Here is a 22,629-nt window from a genome sequence, read left to right as displayed (position 1 = left end):
CAACTACAGATCAGTATCCCTTCTTTCTTTTCTCTCCAAAACTCTTGAACGTGCCGTCCTTGGCCAGCTCTCCCGCTATCTCTCTCAGAATGACCTTCTTGATCCAAATCAGTCAGGTTTCAAGACTAGTCATTCAACTGAGACTGCTCTTCTCTGTATCACGGAGGCGCTCCGCACTGCTAAAGCTAACTCTCTCTCCTCTGCTCTCATCCTTCTAGAGCTATCGGCTGCCTTCGATACTGTGAACCATCAGATCCTCCTCTCCACCCTCTCCGAGTTGGGCATCTCCGGCGCGGCCCACGCTTGGATTGCGTCCTACCTGACAGGTCGCTCCTACCAGGTGGCGTGGCGAGAATCTGTCTCCTCACCACGCGCTCTCACCACTGGTGTCCCCCAGGGCTCTGTTCTAGGCCCTCTCCTATTCTCGCTATACACCAAGTCACTTGGCTCTGTAATAACCTCACATGGTCTCTCCTATCATTGCTATGCAGACGACACACAATTAATCTTCTCCTTTCCCCCTTCTGATGACCAGGTGGCGAATCGCATCTCTGCATGTCTGGCAGACATATCAGTGTGGATGACGGATCACCACCTCAAGCTGAACCTCGGCAAGACGGAGCTGCTCTTCCTCCCGGGGAAGGACTGCCCGTTCCATGATCTCGCCATCACGGTTGACAACTCCATTGTGTCCTCCTCCCAGAGCGCTAAGAACCTTGGCGTGATCCTGGACAACACCCTGTCGTTCTCAACCAACATCATGGCGGTGGCCCGTTCCTGTAGGTTCATGCTCTACAACATCCGCAGAGTACGACCCTGCCTCACACAGGAAGCGGCGCAGGTCCTAATCCAGGCACTTGTCATCTCCCGTCTGGATTACTGCAACTCGCTGTTGGCTGGGCTCCCTGCCTGTGCCATTAAACCCCTACAACTCATCCAGAACGCCGCAGCCCGTCTGGTGTTCAACCTTCCCAAGTTCTCTCACGTCACCCCGCTCCTCCGCTCTCTCCACTGGCTTCCAGTTGAAGCTCGCATCCGCTACAAGACTATGGTGCTTGCCTACGGAGCTGTGAGGGGAACGGCACCGCAGTACCTCCAGGCTCTGATCAGGCCCTACACCCAAGCAAGGGCACTGCGTTCATCCACCTCTGGCCTGCTCGCCTCCCTACCATTGAGGAAGTACAGTTCCCGCTCAGCCCAGTCAAAACTGTTCGCTGCTCTGGCCCCCCAATGGTGGAACAAACTCCCTCACGACGCTAGGACAGCGGAGTCAATCACCACCTTCCGGAGACACCTGAAACCCCACCTCTTCAAGGAATACCTAGGATAGGATAAGTAATCCTTCTCACCACCCCCCCTTAATGATTTAGATGCACTATTGTAAAGTGGCTGTTCCACTGGATGTCAGAAGGTGAATTCACCAATTTGTAAGTCGCTCTGGATAAGAGCGTCTGCTAAATGACTTAAATGTAAATGTAAATGCTATATGGAGGGGTATATGGAGGGGTACATGAAGGGGTGCATGGAGGGCTATATGGAGGAATATATGGAGAGCTATATAGAAGGGTAACTGCAGGGGTTCCTGGATGGGTACATGGAAGGTTGTTTGAAAGGGTATATGGAGGAGTATATGAGAGGTATCTGGAGGGCTATATGGAGGAGTATAGGATTGGCTATATGGAGGGCTATATGGAGTGCTATTTGGAGGGGTATATGGAGGGGTATATGGAGGAGTATATGGAGGGCTATATGGAGGGCTATATAGAGGGGTATATGCCGGAGTATATGATGAGTATACGGAGGGAATATGGAGGGGTTTATGTAGGAATATATGGAGTAGTATATGGAGAGCTATATAGAAGGGAATCTGGAGGGGTCCATGGAGGGGTCCATGGAGGGGTACATGGAGGGGTACATGGGGGGGTACATGGGGGGTACATGGAGGGGTACATGGATGGGTACATGGAGGGGTATATGGAGGGGTTCCTGGATGGGTACATGGAGGGGTACATGGGGGGTACATGGAGGGGTACATGGGGGGTACATGGAGGGGTACATGGGGGGTACATGGGGGGTACATGGATGGGTACATGGATGGGTACATGGAGGGGTACATGGAGGGCTATATGGAGGGGTTCCTGGATGGGTACATGGAAGACTGTATAAAGGTTATATGGAGGAGTATATGAGAGGTAGCTGGAGGGCTATATGGAGGGGTATACAGAGGGGTATAAGATTGGCTATTTGGAGGGCTAAATGGAGGGCTGTATGGTGGAGTATAAGGAGGATGTATGAGGGGTATTTGGAGGAGTATATGGAGGGCTATATGGAGGAGTTAATGAGGGGTATATGAAAGGGGTATATGGAGGGTTATATGGAGCAGTATTTGGAGGGCTATATGGAGGGGTATGTGGAAAGCTATATGGAGGGCTTTCTGGAGTAGTATATGGAGGGCTATATGGATGAGTATATGAGGGGTATATGGAGGAGAATATGAGGGGTATTTGGAGGGCTACATGGTGGGGTATATGTAGGGGTATATGAAGGGCTATATGGAGTGAAAATGAGGGGTACATAGAGGGGTATACAAAGGGCAATATGGAGGGTAAATAAGGAGGGCTATATAGAGGAGTATATATAGGAGTATATGGAGGGCTATATGTAGGGGTATATGGAGGGCTATATGTAGGGGTATATGGAGGTTCATATGGAAGGGTATATGAGGGGTCTATGTAGGGCTATATTGAGGGGTATATGGAGGAGTATTTGGAGGGGTATATGGAGGAGTATATAGAGGGGTATATGGAGGGGTATATGGAGGGGTATATGGAGGAGTATATGGAGGGTTATGTGGAGGGCTATATGAAGGAGTATATAGAGGGGTATATGGAGGGGTATATGGAGGAGTATTTGAAGGGGTATATGGAGGAGTATATGGAGTGGTATATGGAGGGTTATATGGAGGGGTATATGGAGGAGTATATAGAGGGGTATATGGAAGAGTATATGGAGGGTCATATGGAGGGCTATATGGAGGAGTATATAGAGGGGTATATGGAGGGGTATATGGAGGAGTATTTGGAGCGGTATATGGAGGAGTATATGGAGGGCTATATGGAGGAGTATATAGAGGGGTATATGGAGGGCTATATGGAGGAGTATATAGAGGGGTATATGGAGTAGTATATGGAGTGGTATATGGAGGGTTATATGGAGGGGTATATGGAGGAGTATATAGAGGGGTATATGGAGGGGTATATGGAGGAGTATATGGAGGGTCATATGGAGGGCTATATGGAGGAGTATATAGAGGGGTATATGGAGGAGTATATAGAGGGGTATATGGAGGGCTATATGGAGGAGTATATAGAGGGGTATATGGAGGGCTATATGGAGGAGTATATGGAGGGTCATATGGAGGGCTATATGGAGGAGTATATAGAGGGCTATATGGAGTGGTATATGGAGGAGTATTTGGATGGGTATATGGAGTGCTACATGGAGTGCTATATGGAGGAGTATATAGAGGGCTAAATGGAGTGGTATATGGAGGAGTATTTGGATGGGTATATGGAAGAGTATTTGGAGGGGTATATGGAGGAGTATATAGAGGGCTATATGGAGGAGTATATGGAGGGCTATATGGAGGAGTATATGGAGGGGTATATGGAGGAGTATTTGGAGGGGTATATGGAGGGGTATATGGAGGGGTATATGTAGTGTTATATGAAGGGCTATATGGAGTGTAAATGAGGGGTACATAGAGGGGTATACAGAGGGCAATATGGAGGGTAAATAAGGAGGGCTATATGGAGGAGTATATGTAGGAGTATATGGAGGGCTATATGTAGGGGTATATGGAGGTTCATATGGAAGAGTATATGAGGGGTCTATGTAGGGCTATATTGAGGGCTATATGGAGGAGTATATAGAGGGGTATATGGAGGGGTATATGGAGGAGTATATGGAGGGGTACATGGGGGGGTACATGGAGGGGTATATGGAGGGCTATATGGAGGGGTTCCTGGATGGGCACATGGAAGGCTGTATAAAAGGGTATATGGAGGAGTATATGGAGGGCTATATGGAGGGCTATATGGAGGAGTATTTGGAGGGCTATATGGAGGGGTATCTGGAGTGGTTTATGGAGGTGTATATGGAGGGGTATATGGAGGGGTATATGGAGGGGTATATAGAGGGCTATATGGAGGGGTATTTGGAGGTGTATATGGAGGGCTATATGGAGGAATATATGGAGGGGTATATGGAGGTGTATATGGAGGGCTATATGGAGGGCTATATGGGGGGATATTTGCAGGGCTATATGGAGGGGTACATGAAGGGCTAATTAGTGGGTAATCTGGAGGGGTATCTGGAGCTCTGTATGGAGTGGTATATGATGGGCTACATGAAGGGTGTATAATGAAGGGTATATGGAGGGCGAAACAGAGGGGTATCTGGAGGGCTATATGAGGGGTATATAAGGGGTATGTTGAGGGGTTTCTGGAGGGGTATACAACAAGTATCTGGAGGGCTATTTGTAGGGTTTTCTGGAGGCATATCTGAAGGGGTATCTGGAGGGGTTTATGGAGGGGTATATGGAGGGATATTCAGAGGGCTATACAGAGAGGTATCTGGAGGGCTATATGGAGGGGTATATGGAGGGATATTCAGAGGGCTAAACAGAGAGGTATCTGGAGGGCTATATGGAGGGGTATATGGAGGGGTATTCAGAGGGCTAAACAGAGAGGTATCTGGAGGGCTATATGGAGGGGTATATGGAGGGGTATTCAGAGGGCTAAACAGAGAGGTATCTGGAGGGCTATATGGAGGGGTATATGGAGGGGTATTCAGAGGGCTAAACAGAGAGGTATCTGGAGGGCTATATGGAGGGGTATATGGAGGGGTATTCAGAGGGCTAAACAGAGAGGTATCTGGAGGGCTATATGGAGGGGTATATGGAGGGGTATACAGAGGGCTAAACAGAGAGGTATCTGGAGGGCTATATGGAGAGGTATCTGGAGGGCTATATGGAGGGGTATTCAGAGGGCTAAACAGAGAGGTATCTGGAGGGCTATATGGAGGGGTATATGGAGTGGTATTCAGAGGGCTAAACAGAGAGGTATCTGGAGTTCTATATGGAGGGGTATTCAGAGGGCTAAACAGAGAGGTATCTGGAGGGCTATATGGAGGGGTATTCAGAGGGCTAAACAGAGAGGTATCTGGAGGGCTATATGGAGGGGTATATGGAGGGGTATTCAGAGGGCTAAACAGAGAGGTATCTGGAGGGCTATATGGAGGGGTATATGGAGTGGTATTCAGAGGGCTAAACAGAGAGGTATCTGGAGGGCTATATGGAGGGGTATATGGAGGGGTATTCAGAGGGCTAAACAGAGAGGTATCTGGAGGGCTATATGGAGGGGTATATGGAGGGGTATTCAGAGGGCTAAACAGAGAGGTATCTGGAGGGCTATATGGAGGGGTATATGGAGGGGTATTCAGAGGGCTAAACAGAGAGGTATCTGGAGGGCTATATGGAGGGGTATATGGAGGGGTATCTGGAGGGGTTTATGGAGGGGTATATGGAGGGGTATATGGAGGGGTATACAGAGGGGAAAACAGTAAAAAAAAGAGTAATGCTGAGGAATGTATCTGGAGGGCTACATGGAGGTGTTGCTGGAGGGGTATATGGAGGGGTATTTGAAGGGTATATGATTGGTATATGGAGAGCTATATGGAGAGCTATATGGAATGGTATCTGGGGGGGGCATTTGGAGGGGTATAATGAGTGGTTTTTGGAGCGGTATATGGAGGACTATGCAGAGGGGTTTCTGGAGGGCTATATGAAGGGTTATATGAGGGGTATCCGGAGGGGTATCTGAAGTGGTACATGGAGGGTCTATAAGGAGGGGTGTATGGAGAGCTATACGGAGGGGTATACAGAGAGCTATACTGAGGGTTATACAGAGAGCTATACAGAGGGGTATACAGAGAGCTATATGGAGGGGTATACAGAGAGCGATACAGAGGGGTATACAGAGAGCTATATGGAGGGGTATACAGAGAGCTATACAGAGGTGTATATACAGAGAGCTATACAGAGGTGTATACAGAGAGCTATATGGAGGGGTATACAGAGAGCTATACAGAGGTGTATACAGAGAGCTATATGTAGGGGTATACAGAGAGCTATATGGAGGGGTATACAGAGAGCTATATGGAGGGGTATACAGAGAGCTATACAGAGGTGTATACAGAGAGCTATATGAAGGGGTATACAGAGAGCTATACGGAGGGGTATACGATGGGGTATATGGAGGTGTATACAGAGAGCTATATGGAGGGGTATACAGAGAGCTATACAGAGGTGTATACAGAGAGCTATACGGAGGGGTATACAGAGAGCTATACAGAGGTGTATACAGAGAGCTATATGAAGGGGTATACAGAGAGCTATACGGAGGGGTATACGATGGGGTATATGGAGGTGTATACAGAGAGCTATATGGAGGGGTATACAGAGAGCTATATGGAGGGGTGTACAGAGAGCTATATGGAGGGGTATACAGAGAGCTATATGGAGGGGTATACAGAGAGCTATATGGAGGGGTATAGAGCTATACGGAGGGGTATACGATGGGGTATATGGAGGGCTATATGGAGGACTATCTGGAGGGCTTTGTGAAGGGATATATGGAGGGTTATTTGAATGGTATTTCGAGGGGTATATGAGAGATATCTGGTGGGCTATATGGAAAGCTAAGTGGAGGGGTATCTGGAGGGATAGTGTATAATATATAATCTAATCTCTGAACAACTTTCTCACAGTATTTTCAACATAGAAATATTTTCAGTGCTAGTTTGGTTGATTTTGTGGTATGAAATCAGAATTTGTTTCCATTCTTCAAGAGAATGTACATTTACAGTTTAGTAATTTAGCAGACGCTCTTATCCAGAGTGACTTATAGTTAGTGTATTCATCTTAAAATAGCCAGGTTGGACAACCACATATTACAGGCATAGTGTGTACACTTTTCATCAAAGTAGCTATCAGCAAAGTCAGAGCTGAGGGTGGGGGGAGTCAAGTGCATGTTTTGGATCAGGTTTGTTTTTTATGGGGGGGGGGGTATTTTAGATGCTCTTAGCAGTGGTAAGGTTTCAGGTGCTTTCGGAAGATGGACAGGGACTATGCTTTCATCGCTTCAGAGAGAAGCTTTTTCCACCATTGCTGGGCCAAGTCAGAGAAGAGGCCTGGGCTAAGTGGGAGCTGGCCTCCCTTAGGGGTGGGAGGGACAAGACACCAGAGGTGGCAGAACAGAGTCCTCGGTTTGGGGTGTAGGGTTTGAGCATAGCCTGAATGCAGGGAGGAGCACCATGGTCTTATAATTGATGAGAGCTTCGACTTGAAGCCAGTGGAGTGTGCAGAGGAGCTGGGTGAAATGGGAGAAATTCGGAAGGTTGAAAACCAGGCAGGCTGCAGCGTTCTGGATACGTTTCAGGGGATTGATGACATCATCGACAGTGTCACCAGCAAAGCACCCCCACACCATCACACCTCCCACTCCATGCTTCACAATGGGAACCACACATAAGGAAATCCTCTATTCACCATCTCTGCGTCTCAGAAAGACACGGCGGTTGGAACCAAAAATGTCACATTTGGACCGATTTCCACCAGTCTAATGTCCATTGCTCGTGTTTCTTGGCCAAAGCAAGTCTCTTTGTCTTGTTGGTGTCCTTTAGTAATGGTTTCTTTGCAGCAATTTGACCATGAATGCCTGATTCATGCAGTTTCCTCTGAACAGTTGATATTGAGATGTGTCTGTTATTTAAACTTTGTGAAGCATTTATTGGGCTGCAATCTGAGGTGCAAATAACTCTAATGATCTTATCCTCTGCAGCAGAGGTAACTCTGGGCTTTCCTTTCCTGTGGCGGTCCTCATGAGAGCCAGTTTCATCACTATGCTTGATGGTTTTTACGACTGCACTTGAAGAAACTTTCAATGTTCTTGAAATTTTAGGGATCGACTGACTTTCATATCTTAAACCTCTACAGGATTGGTGGATCGGTGTTAGTCTAACTGCACTGTCTAATTTACAGTAGCAATTACAGTGAAATAATACCATGCTATTGATTGAGGGGAATGCACTTGAAAATGTATTAATAAGTAGGCACATTTGGGCAGTCTTGATACAACATGTTGAACAGACATACAATGGGTCATTGGATCAGTCTAGAACTTTGCACATACGCTGCTGCCTTCTAGTGGACAAAATCAAAATTGCGCCTGGGCTGGAATAATACATGATGGCCTTTCTCTTGCAAATAAAAATAAAAAATGCTTTTTTTCTTTGTATTATCTTTCACCTGATCGAATGTGTTATATTCTCTGTCATTAATTTCACATTTCCACAAACTTCAAAGTGTTTCCTTTCAAATGGTATCAAGAATATGCATATCCTTGCTCAGGTCCTGAGCTTCAGGCAGTTAGATTTGGGTATGACATTTTAGGAGAAAATTGAAAAAAAAGTGTGGATCCTTAAGATTAAAGTAATGATGGACTGTTGTTTCTCTTTGCTTATTTGAGCTGTCCTTGTCTTAATAAGGACTTGGTCTTTTACCAAATAGGGCCATCTTCTGTATACCACCCCTACCTTGTCAAAACACAACAGACTCAAACGCATTAGGAAGGAAGGAAATTCCACAAATTAACTTTTAACAAGGCACAACTGTTAACTTCTTGCATCGATCAATCCCGGATCCGGGATCCTATTTATAGCCTCAAGCTCATTAGCATAACGCAACGTTAACTATTCATGAAAATCGCAAATGAAATGAAATAAATATATTTGCTCTCAAGCTTAGACTTTTGTTAACAACACTGTCATCTCAGATTTTCAAATTATGCTTTTCAACCATAGCTAAACAAGCATTTGTGTAAGAGTATTGATAGCTAGCATAGCTATAAGCCTAGAATTCAGCCAGCAACATTTTCACAAAAACAAGAAAACCATTCAAATAAAATAATTTACCTTTGAAGAACTTCCGATATTTTCAATGAGGAGACTCTCAGTTAGATAGCAAACGTTCAATTTTTCAAAAAATATTATTTGTGTAGGACAAATTGCTCCGTTTTGTTCACGTTTGGCTATGAAAAAAACCTGAATCCAGTTATAGCCTCAAGCTCATTAGCATAACGTAACGTTAATTATTTATGTAAATCGCAAATGAAATGAAATGAATGTGCTAGCTCTCAAGCTTAGCCTTTTCTTAACCTCTTACATCTATGGGGGCGCTATTTCATTTTTGGATGAAAAACGTTCCCGTTTTAAACAAGATATTTTGTCACAAAAAGATGCTCGACTATGTATATAATTGATAGCTTTTGAAAGAAAACACTCTGACGTGTCCAAAACTACCAAGATATTCTCTGCGCGTGCCCTAGAACGTGAGCTTCAGGCAAAACCAAGATGAGATGGCATCCAGGAAATGAACAGGATTTTTGAGGCTCTGTTTTCCATTGTCTCCTTATATGGCTGTGAATGCGAGAGGAATGAGCCTGCCCTTTCTGTCGTTTCCCCAAGGTGTCTGCAGCATTGTGACGTATTTGTAGGCAGATCATTGGAAGATTGACCATAAGAGACCACATTTACCAGGTGTCCGCCCGGTGTCCTGCGCCGAAATTGGTGCGCAAAAGTCACCTGCCAGTATTTTCCCATGGGATACAGAGAGGAAAGCAAGCTTCCACGAACTGCATATCAATGAAGAGATATGTGAAAAAACACCTTGAGGATTGATTCCAAACAACGTTTGCCATGTTTCGGTCGATATTATGTAGTTAATCCGGAAAAAGTTTTACGTTGTAGGTGACTGAATTTTCGGTTCGTTTCGGTAGCCAGACGCAATGTAGAAAATGGAACGATTTCTCCTACACACAGACGCTTTCAGGAAAAACTGCGCATTTGGTATGTAACTGAGCGTCTCCTCATTGAAAACATCAGAAGCTCTTCAAAGGTAAATGATTTTATTTATTTGGTTATCTGGTTTTTGTGAAAATGTTGCGTGCTAAATGCTACTCAAAATGCTATGCTAGCTTTGCATACTCTTACACAAATTAGTCAATTTCTATGGTTCAAAAGCATATTTTGAAAATCTGAGATGACAGTGTTGTTAAGAAAAGGCTAAGCTTGAGAGCAGACGCATTATTTTCATTTTATTTGCGATTTTCAGAAATCGTTAACGTTGCCTTATGCTAATGAGCCTGAGGCTTTAGTCACAAACCCGGATCCGGAATGGGGAGTTTCAAGAAGTTAACAACACTGTCATCTCAGATTTTCAAAAGATGCTTTTGAACCATAGCAAAACAAGCATTTGTGTAAGAGTATTGATAGCTAGCGTAGCATTTAGCGTAGCATTTAGCGGGCAACATTTGCACAAAAACCAGAAAAGGATTCAAATAAAATAATTTACCTTTGAAGAACTTCGGATGTTTTCAATGAGGAGACTCTCAGTTACATAGCAAATGTTCAGTTTTTCCTGAAAGATTCTTTGTGTAGGAGAAATCGCTCCGTTTTGTACATCATCGTTTGAGAACCAAAAAAAATGAAAATTCAGTCATCAAAACGGTGAACTGTTTTCCAAATTAACTCCATAATATCGACTGAAACACGGCAAACGCTGTTTAGAATCAATCCTCAAAGTGTTTTTCACAGATCTCTTCATTGATATATCGTTCGTGGATGTCTACTTTCTCCTCTGAATCGCTTGGAAAAAGACGTGCAGCCGAAGATGACGCACCAATTTCGACGGAGGACACCGGGCGGACACCTGGCAAATGTGGTCTCTTATGGTCAATCTTCCAATGATATGCCTACAAATACGTCCCAATGCTGCAGACACCTTGGGGAAACGATAGATCGGGCAGGCTCATTCCTTGCGCATTCACAGCCATATAAGGAGATAATGAAAAACAGAGCCTCAAAAATCCTGCTCATTTCCTGTTTGAAGTTTCATCTTGGTTTCGCCTGTAGCATCAGTTCTGGGGCACTCACAGACAATATCTTTGCAGTTTTGGAAACGTCAGAGTGTTTTCTTTCCATAGCTGTCAATTATATGCATAGTCGAGCATCTTTTTGTGACAAGATATTGCGCTTAAAAAGGGCATGTTTTTTTATCCAATAATGAAATAGCGCCCCCATAGATGTAAGAGGTTAATTGAAATGCATTCAAGGTGACTACCTCATGAAGCTGGTTGAGAGAATGCCAAGAGTATGCAAAGCTGTCATCAAGGCAAAGGGTTGCTACTTTGAAGATCCTGAAATATAAAATATTTTTTATTTTGTTTAACATTTTTTTGGTTACTGCATGATTCCATATGTGTTATTTCGTAGTTTTGATGTCTTCAATATTATTCTACAATGTAGAAAATAGTAAACATAAAGAAAAACCCTTGAATGAGTAGATGTGCCCAAACATTTGACTGGTAGAGTTTTTGTATATAAACTCAGCAAAAAAAGAAACGTTCTCTCACTGTCAACTGCACTTATTTTCAGCAAAGTTAACGTGTGTAAATATTTGTATGAACATAACAAGATTCAACAACTGAGACATAAACTGAACAGGTTCCACAGACATGTGACAAACAGAAATTGAATAATGTGTCCCTGAACAAAGGGGGACTCAAAATCAAAAGTTTTTCTGTATCTGGTGTGGTCACCAGCTGAATTTAGTACTGCAGTGCATCTCCTCCTCATGGACGGCACCAGATTTGCCCGTTCTTGCTGTGAGATGTTACCCCACTCTTCCATCGAGGCACCTGCAAGTTCCCGGACATTTCTGGGGGGAATGGCCTTAGCCCTCACCCTCTGATCCAACAGGTCCCAGACGTGCTCAATGGCATTGAGGTCCGGGCTCTTCGCTGGCCATGGCAGAACACTGACATTCCTGTCTTGCAGGAAATCACGCACAGAACGAGCAGTATGGCTGGTGGTATTGTCATGCTGGAGGGTCATGTCAGGATGAGCCTGCAGGAAGGGTACCACGTGAGGGAGGAGGATGTCTTCCCTGTAACACACAGCATTGAGATTGCCTGTGATGACAACAAGCTCAGTCCGATGATGCTGTGACACACCGCCCCAGACCATGACGGACCCTCCACCTCCAAATCGATCCCGCTCCAGAGTACAGGCCTTGGTGTAACGCTCATTCCTTCGACAATAAACGCGATTCCGAACATCACCCCTGGTGAGACAATTCCGTGACTCATCAGTGAAGAGCAGTTTTTTGCCAGTCCTGTCTGATCCAGCGACGGTGGGTTTGTGCCCATAGGCGACGTTGTTGCCGGTGATGTCTGGTGAGGACATCAGCCCTCAGTCCAGCCTCTCTCAGCCTATTGCGGACAGTCTGAGCACTGATGGAGGGATTGTGCGTTCCTGGTGTAACTCGGGCAGTTGTTGTTGCCATCCTGTACCTGTCCCGCAGGTTTTATGTTCGAATGTACCAATCCTGTGTAGGTGTTGTTACACGTGGTCTTCCACTGCGAGGATGATCAGCTCTCCGTTGTGTCTCCCTGTAGCACTGTCTTAGGTGTCTCACAGTATGGACACTGCAATTTATTGCCCTGGCCACATCTGCAGTCCTCATGCCTCCTTGCAACATGCCAAAGGCACTTTCACGCGGATGAGCAGGGACCCTGGGTATCTTTCTTTTGTTTTTTTTCAGAGTCAGTAGAAAGGCCTCTTTAGTGTCCTAAGTTTTCATAACTGACCTGAACTGCCTACCGTCTGTAAGCTGTTAGTGTCTTACCGACCGTTCCACAGGTGCATGTTCATTAATTGCCTATGGTTCATTGAACAAGCATGGGAAACAGTGTTTAAACCTTTATAATGAAGATCTGTTTAGTTATTTGTATTTTTACAAAACAAAATTGAAAGATAGGGTCCTAAAAAAGGGACGTTTCTTTTTTTGCTGAGTTTATGTTGGTATGCCTGTACAGTATGTACATACGTTCAGTATATATTTACAAAAATGTATATGGGGGATTGGAAATGATGCAGACAATTACATTGATGGAAGCTACAATCTATCTGCAATATTAAAGCTGATCTAACCTATGAAAATAACCAGTTGAGTCTCATCCAATTTACATAAACTACTATATATCATCCAATATAACTACTGCTGTACACACCTTTTTTATTCATATACTGTCCATAATGCCTACATACATATTTACACTGAGTATACAAACCACTAGGAACACCTTCCTAATAATGAGTTGCACCCTCTTTTGCCCTCAGAACTGCCTCTATTTGTCAGGGTATGAACTCTGCAAGGTGTCGAAAGCTTTCCACTGGGATGCTAGCCCATGTCATTTCCACTGGGATGCTGGCCCTTGTCATTTCCACTAGGATGCTGGCCCATGTCATTTCCACTGGGATGCTGGCCCATGTCATTTCCACTGGGATGCTGGCCCATGTCAAGTTGGCTGGCTGTCCTTTGGGTGGTGGACCATTATTGATACACACGAGAAACATTGAGCGTGAAAAACCCAGCATCGTTACAGATTTTTCCACATTCAAACGTGCGACTGGCAGCCACTACCATAGCCCATTCAAAGGCACTATTTTCTCTTACCCAGTGCTTCATTTGTAAGTTGGGAGCAACATTGAGCCGAGAGGGGGGTTTTTCAGAAGACTTTAGCAGAATCTATTTTAATACCTCGCAAATGATCGGAATTACAGGCTACATTGACACTGACAAACAGAGAATCTGAGCTCAATAAAAATGACCTTGTCTTGAATCCATCAAAAGCCTAGGCCTAGGTGTGTGGAGACACACATACTGTAAAATATAAAGTGGAAATTATAGTCTTAAAAAAGCTTTCCATTTTCCTTGACTCATCCAATGATGTGCAGCTCACTCACTGGCGATGGCTGATGCTCTCTCTCTCATGTTTTACTTTCTAAAGCAATGTTTTTTTAGTTTTTTTTTTATTTCACCTTTATTTAACCAGGTAGCCCAGTTGAGAACATGTTCTCACTTACAACTGCGACCTGGCCTAGATAAAGCAAGGCAGTGCGACACAAACAACAACACAGTTACACATAGAATAAACAAACGTTCAGTCAATAGCACAATAGAAAACAAGCAATGTTCTTTGCTCAATAGCCAGATTTGGGAGTTGATAACATATTTGGTCTTTTTTTAAAGCTTTTGATCCTCTTTGGCTAAATTATAGGCCTACTCTTGGTGCAGTATTCTCAATTATTCAATTTATTTCTGAACAGACAGCAGTAATTCTATAGCTTTGGCAAATGTATTTCAATTCATAAGGTGTGCTGCAGCACCTCCATTCTCCTCCGCGCAACTATGATTCTATAAGGAACTAAATTATGAAGTGCAACACTGGAGAGATGAGAGTTGCATGCTCATGTCTATCAGAGCAGAGAGAGGGGGAGAGATCATAGAAAGTGAATCTCATTCTAGTTCTGAGAGAGATACAGCCACACTTCTCTCTCTCACCACAGCAACGGCCACAGGTTGGTTTATATAAGCTACAATGTTGTGCAAACCATATACCCTGGCTGGTTCAACACTAATCAATTATTAGAATATCAGGCACGGTTTCATATGATGTTTCTTAGGGGGCAGGAGAATTACAGAGGGTGCTATAACAACTATAATTCACTCTGACTGCTTTCATTACACTTCTTACATTGCATACATTGGAAATCCTTTTTCATGTCATGGGAAGTACTGGATCCTTGCAAATGGCATTTGGAACTAAACAGTCCAAAACTGAGAGGTGCCGGATCTTGTTCCGGCAGGATCCGGGTCAAATGTAGAACCGGTCTTGCCCATTCACCCCCTGAATGGCACACATTCACAATCCATGTCTAAATTGTCTCAAGGCTTAAAAATCCATATTTAACCCATCTCCTCCCCTTCATCTACACTGATTGAAGAGGATTGAACATATGACATCAATAAGTGATCTTAGCTTTCACCTGGATTCACCTAGTCAGTCTATGTCATGGAAAGAGCAGGTAATCCTAATGTTTTGTACTGTATTTTCCAGACTCTGATATTGCTTGTTCTGATATTTCTATATTTCTTTATTCCTTTATTTTTATTTTGGGGATTTGCGTGTATTGTTTTGTATTGTTAGGTATTACTGCACTGTTGGAGCTAGGAACATAAGCATTTCGCTGCATCAGTCATAACATCTGCAAATATGTGTATAGGACCAATAAAATTGGATTTGATTTGATTTGGACTTGTCTTGGAAATTTCCTGTATTATCAAATCATGAGAGAGCAAACCACACACATGTCAGAGTTATCTTAAACTCCATCTTTAATTATATGAGCTTCACCATAGCCCTGTGACTCTCAGATCAGTTCAGTGTCCATAAATGAATTCTATGAGTGCTTACAAAATGGCAACTGATATCCTTTATAGCAAAGACACACATAGCCAGACAGCATTGGCTATAAATTATCGTTCAGTTTGGTCTCCTAAACTATGTTCCTATATCATTCTTGGTACCACTTATAACCAAAATATTACCTCATCCAATGGCATATATCAATTGTCAGTTTCTAGATACTCCCATAAAAAATACAACCCCTCTTGGACAAGAGAAGAGTGAGCCTCTAGGTCAAGATAAGGGCAACCTCAGAGGGAACATACAATGGTTCCAGACACTGCCATCCTCCTCTCCCCAATGGGAAATAAGGGAGTGACTGGCACACAGACATTGTGGAGCCAAGAGATAATTGGTTCCCCCTCAATCATCCCTTCACATGGTTTAAAATATACGTTTATATATGAAGACAAGCCTGACCTCTCCCCTCGTTGGGGCCCAAGAAATTTTCCCACCTAAGCATACATATGAAAATTGATAAAACATCGTATTTATCAATGTTACCTAAAGGATTCTGATTCTGCTACCACATTCCCCTCTCAGGGACATTGTTCCTTCTGGAAAATCAGAACATTAATTAAATACTCAATATTTAAAAGAAAAGAAAAAATCAAATACCCTCAATGTCAAATACCTTAGCTTATGTAAGCTTTCTCCCTCCTGAAACTAAGTTTACAACCTTTATTCTACAAGACAAACTTGCACATGTTTAAGAACACAGAATAATCCATTTGAGGAAAATAATAACATAACATAGAAATGCTCCCTAAAATACATGAGAACTAGTATCTCAACACAGACCTCATCACAACATATAGGACAGACATCCCTCTAAGTCCTCATGCTCAGAGATGTAGTCAAGAATAGAGAATAGGTCAGGGAAATCATTCATATTCCAAATCATAATTAACAACCCAACTATTTATCCAACCAAAATTTAGAATGACATACCTCAGTGATTCAAATTGGTCTTATCACTCAAAGTAAAAATCTCAATTTAACACACATCAATATTAGCAGATTTTACATTCATTCAGTAGAATTATCCCATAATTCTACCATTAACTTTTTTAATCATGATTATAATACAGATCAGTATCTCAATGCATTCTTAATCTAAATTACTATAATTATACATGGTGTAGACCTCTACAATCAACCTGATACCACAAAAGTATAAAAAAAAATTATTGGCACAGTTGACCAACCCCCCCTCTCAGGCACTGATTCTTCAGGTGTCCTTTTCGGTCTTCTTCAGATAGCTTTACAGTTCAAAGTGCATGGCCCATGATAATGTTCCAATGTCAATGTCTCATCTTTACCACTCATAATGTCTTGTCCATTCGTCAACCAATATACCAGTATCACAAGAAAAGGTTAGAACAGATCTCTCTTCATGATCACTCCATGTGGACTGTCCTCTCACACTCCTGAGAGAAGCATGAAAGAAAAGCAGTTGATAGCTTATATCTGATACTGTACACCGATTTCTGGCTTGGTTCCTTTCTCTCGGTAGAAGTGGTTCGGAAGGGCCTTCTTCAACACCTTTGTCACTTCTTCAGCCAGTTAGAGGGGGTTTTGAGGTACACACACTATTCGGTCCAATTATCTCTTCCATGCATTAAGATACCATCTGATGTCACTTTTCACGAGAACCTCGAAAGAAAATATCAGAACAACAGTTTAGTTCAGTTCATTAACTACATGATAAATTATTACTTAATACACATAGCTTAACATATTTCAAAGATAATAACAACACATTCTATTGAAACTATTCTTTCAAATTAGTTTATACTCCCCATCTCACTGTCAACTCCATTGTAGAGCCAAGGATCGAGAAATTAGACCTATACCCCTCGGGAATAGAACAAGACAAACACAACAATACAATACAATACACTCCTTCACATATCACTCAAGGTGTATAAACTTCAATTCAAAACCTACAAAAAACTGAATCCTCCCCCATTTTTTACACATATCTCTCCGTATGTGAGTAATGTAAAAAACAAAACTACTACTGGAAAAAAAATAAAACAAAAGAATTCAAAATAACCTAATCAAATTATAATCACTGAACTAAAAAAAACACAAAGAAAAAATATTTAACCCATATGCTCATAGGAAAATAGACTTATAGCCGATTACCCTTAGTGAAAAGCAATGCCCTCTCCTTCTTCACAGGGGTCTAAATTACAAATATGCCTAAGAGCTATAAACTCAAACATATTTATCAATTACACAAATTATCTAGAAAGCAGTATTACAAATTACCATCAATTCCTTATCCAAATAACAAAAAACAAATCATCATAGAAAAAACACCAACAAATAGTCATAACAAATGTTTTATGTGTTTGTGTTTGCAAACCTTAAGGTAAAAACAAAAACATCCAGGCCATTTTCAATTTGGTCGTTCATGGCCTCAATCTCACTCACTCTCCCCAAGATTATAGTCCCAGGAAACATTTCAAAGAGAGACAATGAAATGTAATGAATACTAACACTTTGTTAGTATTCATTACACTACATCGATTCAGAAATTCAAAAGTGAACTATAAACCAAACCTAATGATAATTCCACTGTACCTCAAATCATTAATCATAAGTTTTAATCAACATCAATGTATATGTACTGTATGGTTAATTGAACATGTTACCCTTAGATACAATTATCCTTACTATCTAAATGTAATACTTTTTCCTCTGTCGCAAATGTAGTACATTTCTCAGCATTTAATAAAAATGTAGACGTGTTCTCCCATGGCTCCTTCAACTTACATATTTTAGATAACTTCCATCCGTCCCGGAAGAAGGAATCCTACTCAAACACATCAGATAATACAATTTTTAATTAAGTAAAATCAACACCTAAAATCAACAATAAACAGTAAACAAATAAACAAACCAATTGAATCAGCAATCTAATAATTTCAACCTGTTGAAATAAATTTAGTAAAAACTATCCTGGTTTTTAACAAATCTAAAATCTTTCAAAAGTTAGCGCTATCTCAAAAATCTAAACAAACTTATTTCAACTCATATCCACAAAGTTTTCATTCCCCAAAGGTCAATACTGATCAGCACATCCATTAATGATCCTCCTTCTGTCTGTACAGGGTCTGAAGTTCCAATGGATGCAGATGATAAAGTGATAAATACATGCAAATAACAAACAAACTACACAAGAACTCACTACTATAATGGTTCAGATGACAAAATTGCTCAGAGACTCATGTTTACATCTCAATAAAATAAAACACAATCAGCATGTTTCTCAAAAAACAACTGATGCCCCTGAGAGAGATGTCTATGTATCAGGGGAAAAGCACAAATAACCAAATTCAATCTAGCTAATTTCCCAAACATATGCAATTGTTTTGACTATAGAGGTAACAAAACTATAATTAAAATGAATGATACTCCCCCACTTAACAAACTACCTTACTAGTTTGGCCCAAGCATGCTTTTGAACATTAATATCCATTCAGTATTCTTCCAAAAGGCTCTCAAACTACTCAACCTGCAATCAACTTTAATGACCTGACATTGTTCCACATAATGGAAACAGAATTATAATGTTAGACTACATTAACTTTCCTGCTCAAATTCACTGGTGTTACCTAAACAATGAAACCAAGAATCAATAACCATCAGAATACATTATCACAATGTTTCCTTACTCATACCTACATCACTTTCAGCTCAACATATTTATTTTTTCCCAGTGGGCAAGAATATAACCCCTCTCATTTCAACGTTTTTCCTTACCTCTATCGTAAGTTTTAAAACCAAACTTTAAAACTTCCTCTTCTCTTTCCTCTTCACTCTTATGAAATGTCCAAAATTTTAAAAATAACACATGCAGCACCAAAATGATAACATGTGTCAGTTAATCTAAAAGAATGAAAATTATTTTGGTGGGCACCTCTCTATCGCCATAATATCTCCGCTATTATTTAGAATTTCTTTAATTTAGGCAACTGTCTCCTCTATTGAATCAGTAATTTAAATACGATTCATTTCTCAATACATCATTCCAGCAGATAATTTAGTGAACAGACATCGTCTTGCATCAAAATTTGCTTCGTTATTATTTTTAAATGAATGAATTAGCCTATCAATTTAACCTAAACAATCTATTAAAAAGTTCAATTTATCCCTTCTATCAATTTGAACCAAACAAGCTATTAACTTAAAACGTTCAGTTTATATCTTATACAAACACTAGCGACCATAACTTTCCAGGCAAAACATACAAACAGTTTAATTACAATCAATAACTCAGATCTTAGTTAGCGCATTGACTGGGAACCGAACACAGGCCTGCAGCTTGGAAGGCAGCTATGCTCATCACTATACCAACAAAACTATGTAAATTACTAAGATTCTCCGCAAATAAACCCACTTTACAATTGTCTGTCTTTGTAAAATCAAGACACGTCACTATTCGCAATTCCCGGAAAAATAATAGCCCTAGTTTAAGGGCAGTTTTATTTAAAATGTTGTATCCAGACGGAGATAATCAATGTGCATTTTATAGTTACATCGTTAGGGTAAGACACACTCTAATCAGTTTCTAGAGCTCAATGTGGACTAGTTTAATAGCGCTTAAAAACCCTCATCTTTATCAAATTATCCATTAAAGATACCAACACAAAACCTACGTACGTCTACGAATGGGTGGTTTAAATTGTATCAAATTATATTCTCAGCTTTACTTTATCAAATCTCTAGTAATTGATTATACACACATGCAATTTATCATAATTTAAAATATTCACAGAATCCATATTAAACGTAAGAAAATCTTAAGAACTCATACAGAACTTTAAGGATCAACCCACACAGGATTGGTCAGATGTTCACACAGAACTGGTCAGACGTTCACACAGAACACCAGAGCATACTTGAAAGGTTACTCACACAGAGTCAACCTACCCCGCTCACACAGAACGATCCGACAAATATTACCTAGTGATCCCATAACAAATTACTCACACAGAGTAACCCAGGGCATACCTGACTAGCACATTTAAAATAATTGGAATTCACCACTTCTGAGGGTCACTTAGACAATCACACAGACACACAGAATGAGGTCCTTCTTCCAATAGGGCTTCACCAAGTACTATGTTTCACATAGAACACACAGTCCCCTGGCCCCTCACCCCCACAGACCACACCAATCCCCACTGTGATCAATTCTGTGTAGGGACAGCTCTTGGTCACGTGCAACCGGACAGCGGTTCACAAACTCTCAGATTACTCTCCTCTGACTCGGCCCTGTTTACGCTTCCAAGGTGCCCTCCTTACAAAGGAATTCACACTCAGAGAATACGTAACAGAGTGATATTAAAAAACTTGACATCAAATGTGTGGTTCGCTCACCTCTTTCTTAAAAAAAAACTCAGTTCGAGATGTGGTATCCACTCGGCTTGCTTGCACTCAGATCAAAGGTTGGTACATCTGCTTCGTTCCCGAAGTGTGGTTTCCCTAAGATCCCAAGTTTGAGGGATCCCTCGTGCAAAATGTATTTACCAAGATTGTCAGGAAAGGTCACCGAGTGAAGATTCACATCCCATCCTCGTCGCCAAATGTTGTGGAAATTTCCTGTATTACCAAATCATGAGAGAGCAAACCACACACAAGTCAGAGTTATCATAAACTCCATCTTTAATTATATGAGCTTCACCATAGCCCTGTGACTCTCAGATCAATTCAGTGTCCATAAATTAATTCTCTGAGAGTGCTTACATAATGGCAACTGATATCCTTTATAGCAAAGACACACATAGCCAGACAGCATTGGCTGTAAATTATCGTTCAGTTTGGTCTAATAAACAAAGTTCTTATCTCGTTCTTGTAACCACTTAGAACCAAAACATTACCTCAGACAATGGCTCATATCAATTATCAGTTTCTAGATACTCCCATAAAAAATACAACCCCTCCTGGACAAGCTTACAGAGTGAAGAGTGAGCCTCTAGGTCAAGATAAAGGCAACCTCAGAGGGAACATGGGGCCCAAGTAACTTTTCTCACATAAGAATACTTATGAAAAATGATAAAACATCTGATTTATCAATATTACCTAAAGGATTCTGATTCTGCTACCACAGACTCATTCTTTTATTAGTGGCCAAAGCATAAATTGGAGAAACGGCATACATTTTTTATGACCGGTATATGCCCACACCATTCTTGTCACGATCCCTCTGGAACTTTCATTGCGCACACCTGGCCCCTATTCACACGGCTTGTATTTATATATGTGCCCTTTGTTCAACATTGCGCTGTCGATTATTGTTACAATGTCCGTTGGTACGTGTGAGTACCTGTGCTGTGTGTTTTGGGCTTTCGTGCCCTTGTGGATTGATGACATAATTACGGGTCTCATCCCGTGTGTTAATCGTTGTGCGTGTGTGTATTTATTCAAGGTACTCCTCGCTCTTTTGTTTGGGTTTCAACCCTGTGTTTTTGTTACTTGTTTGTTTGTTTTTTGTCCCTGTGCCCTTACACAGCACACCGTAATGTGGGGTATAATAAAAAAAAATATTACGCATTCCTGCATCTGTCTCTCGAATCATTCATACCAGTGGGACAATTCTGTTGAAAATCAGCTTCTAAAAATACTTAATAAAAAATGTTTAGAAGGAAAACTATTTAACTCATAGTGTAAGTAATTATAGTTCAAATGTCATAGAAATCAGCAAGCACTGGACAGTTACATTAAAGGTCGACTCTGGGCAAAAAAATACTAAAACAACGGCTTTAAACTATATAACCATCATCAGCACCCTCATACCAGGTAATTTAATGCATAACAACAAAAACACAAACTGATGAATAACAGATTTGACTTTCTTACCGATCTCCACAGCTTTCATCCAAAAACATATCCTGTGAAATGACATCAACACATACTGGAGGAGTTACGGGCTTGCTAAAGTGGCTAGCTGAGCTAACAAACTAGCTACTTCACATCAACACATACTGAAGGAGTTACTGGCTAGCTAAAGTGGCTAGCTTAGCTAATGAACTAGCAACATCACATCAACACATACTGGAGGAGTTAGTGGCTAGCTAAAGTGGCTAGCTTAGCTCATGAACTACAGTAGCTATGTCGGTTGAGGTGCAGATGACCAGAATGACACATCGATGAACCACCAAAAGCACACCCCATTTCCGTTTTAAAA

At 41.6% G+C, this 22,629-nt stretch overlaps 2 protein-coding genes across 2 annotated transcripts; both read left to right on the top strand.

Moving 5' to 3' along the window:
• Window positions 1–2,754: 2,754 nt before the first annotated feature.
• On the top strand, window positions 2,755–3,183 carry LOC135527268 (keratin-associated protein 6-2-like). The gene has a single exon (XM_064955864.1). The coding sequence runs from the start codon at window positions 2,755–2,757 to the stop codon at window positions 3,181–3,183; it is 429 nt and encodes a 142-aa protein (XP_064811936.1).
• A 733-nt stretch (window positions 3,184–3,916) lies between these two features.
• Window positions 3,917–4,348, top strand: LOC135527267 (keratin-associated protein 6-2-like). The gene has a single exon (XM_064955863.1). It carries the CDS (start codon window positions 3,917–3,919, stop codon window positions 4,346–4,348), a length of 432 nt encoding a protein of 143 aa, XP_064811935.1.
• The last annotated feature ends 18,281 nt before the right edge of the window (window positions 4,349–22,629 follow it).

Source organism: Oncorhynchus masou, chromosome 32 (genome assembly GCF_036934945.1).
Source record: "Oncorhynchus masou masou isolate Uvic2021 chromosome 32, UVic_Omas_1.1, whole genome shotgun sequence".
NCBI classification, from domain to species: Eukaryota; Metazoa; Chordata; class Actinopteri; order Salmoniformes; family Salmonidae; genus Oncorhynchus; species Oncorhynchus masou.
The sequence above is the reverse complement of the archived record's forward strand: the minus strand, read 5'-3'. Positions and strand labels throughout refer to the sequence as shown.

Coding starts and splice junctions, on each gene's coding strand:
- LOC135527268 (XM_064955864.1), top strand. CDS start 2,755: ATGGAGGAGTATTTGGAGGGGTATATGGAGGAGTATATAGAGGGGTAT.
- LOC135527267 (XM_064955863.1), top strand. CDS start 3,917: ATGGAGGAGTATATAGAGGGGTATATGGAGGGGTATATGGAGGAGTAT.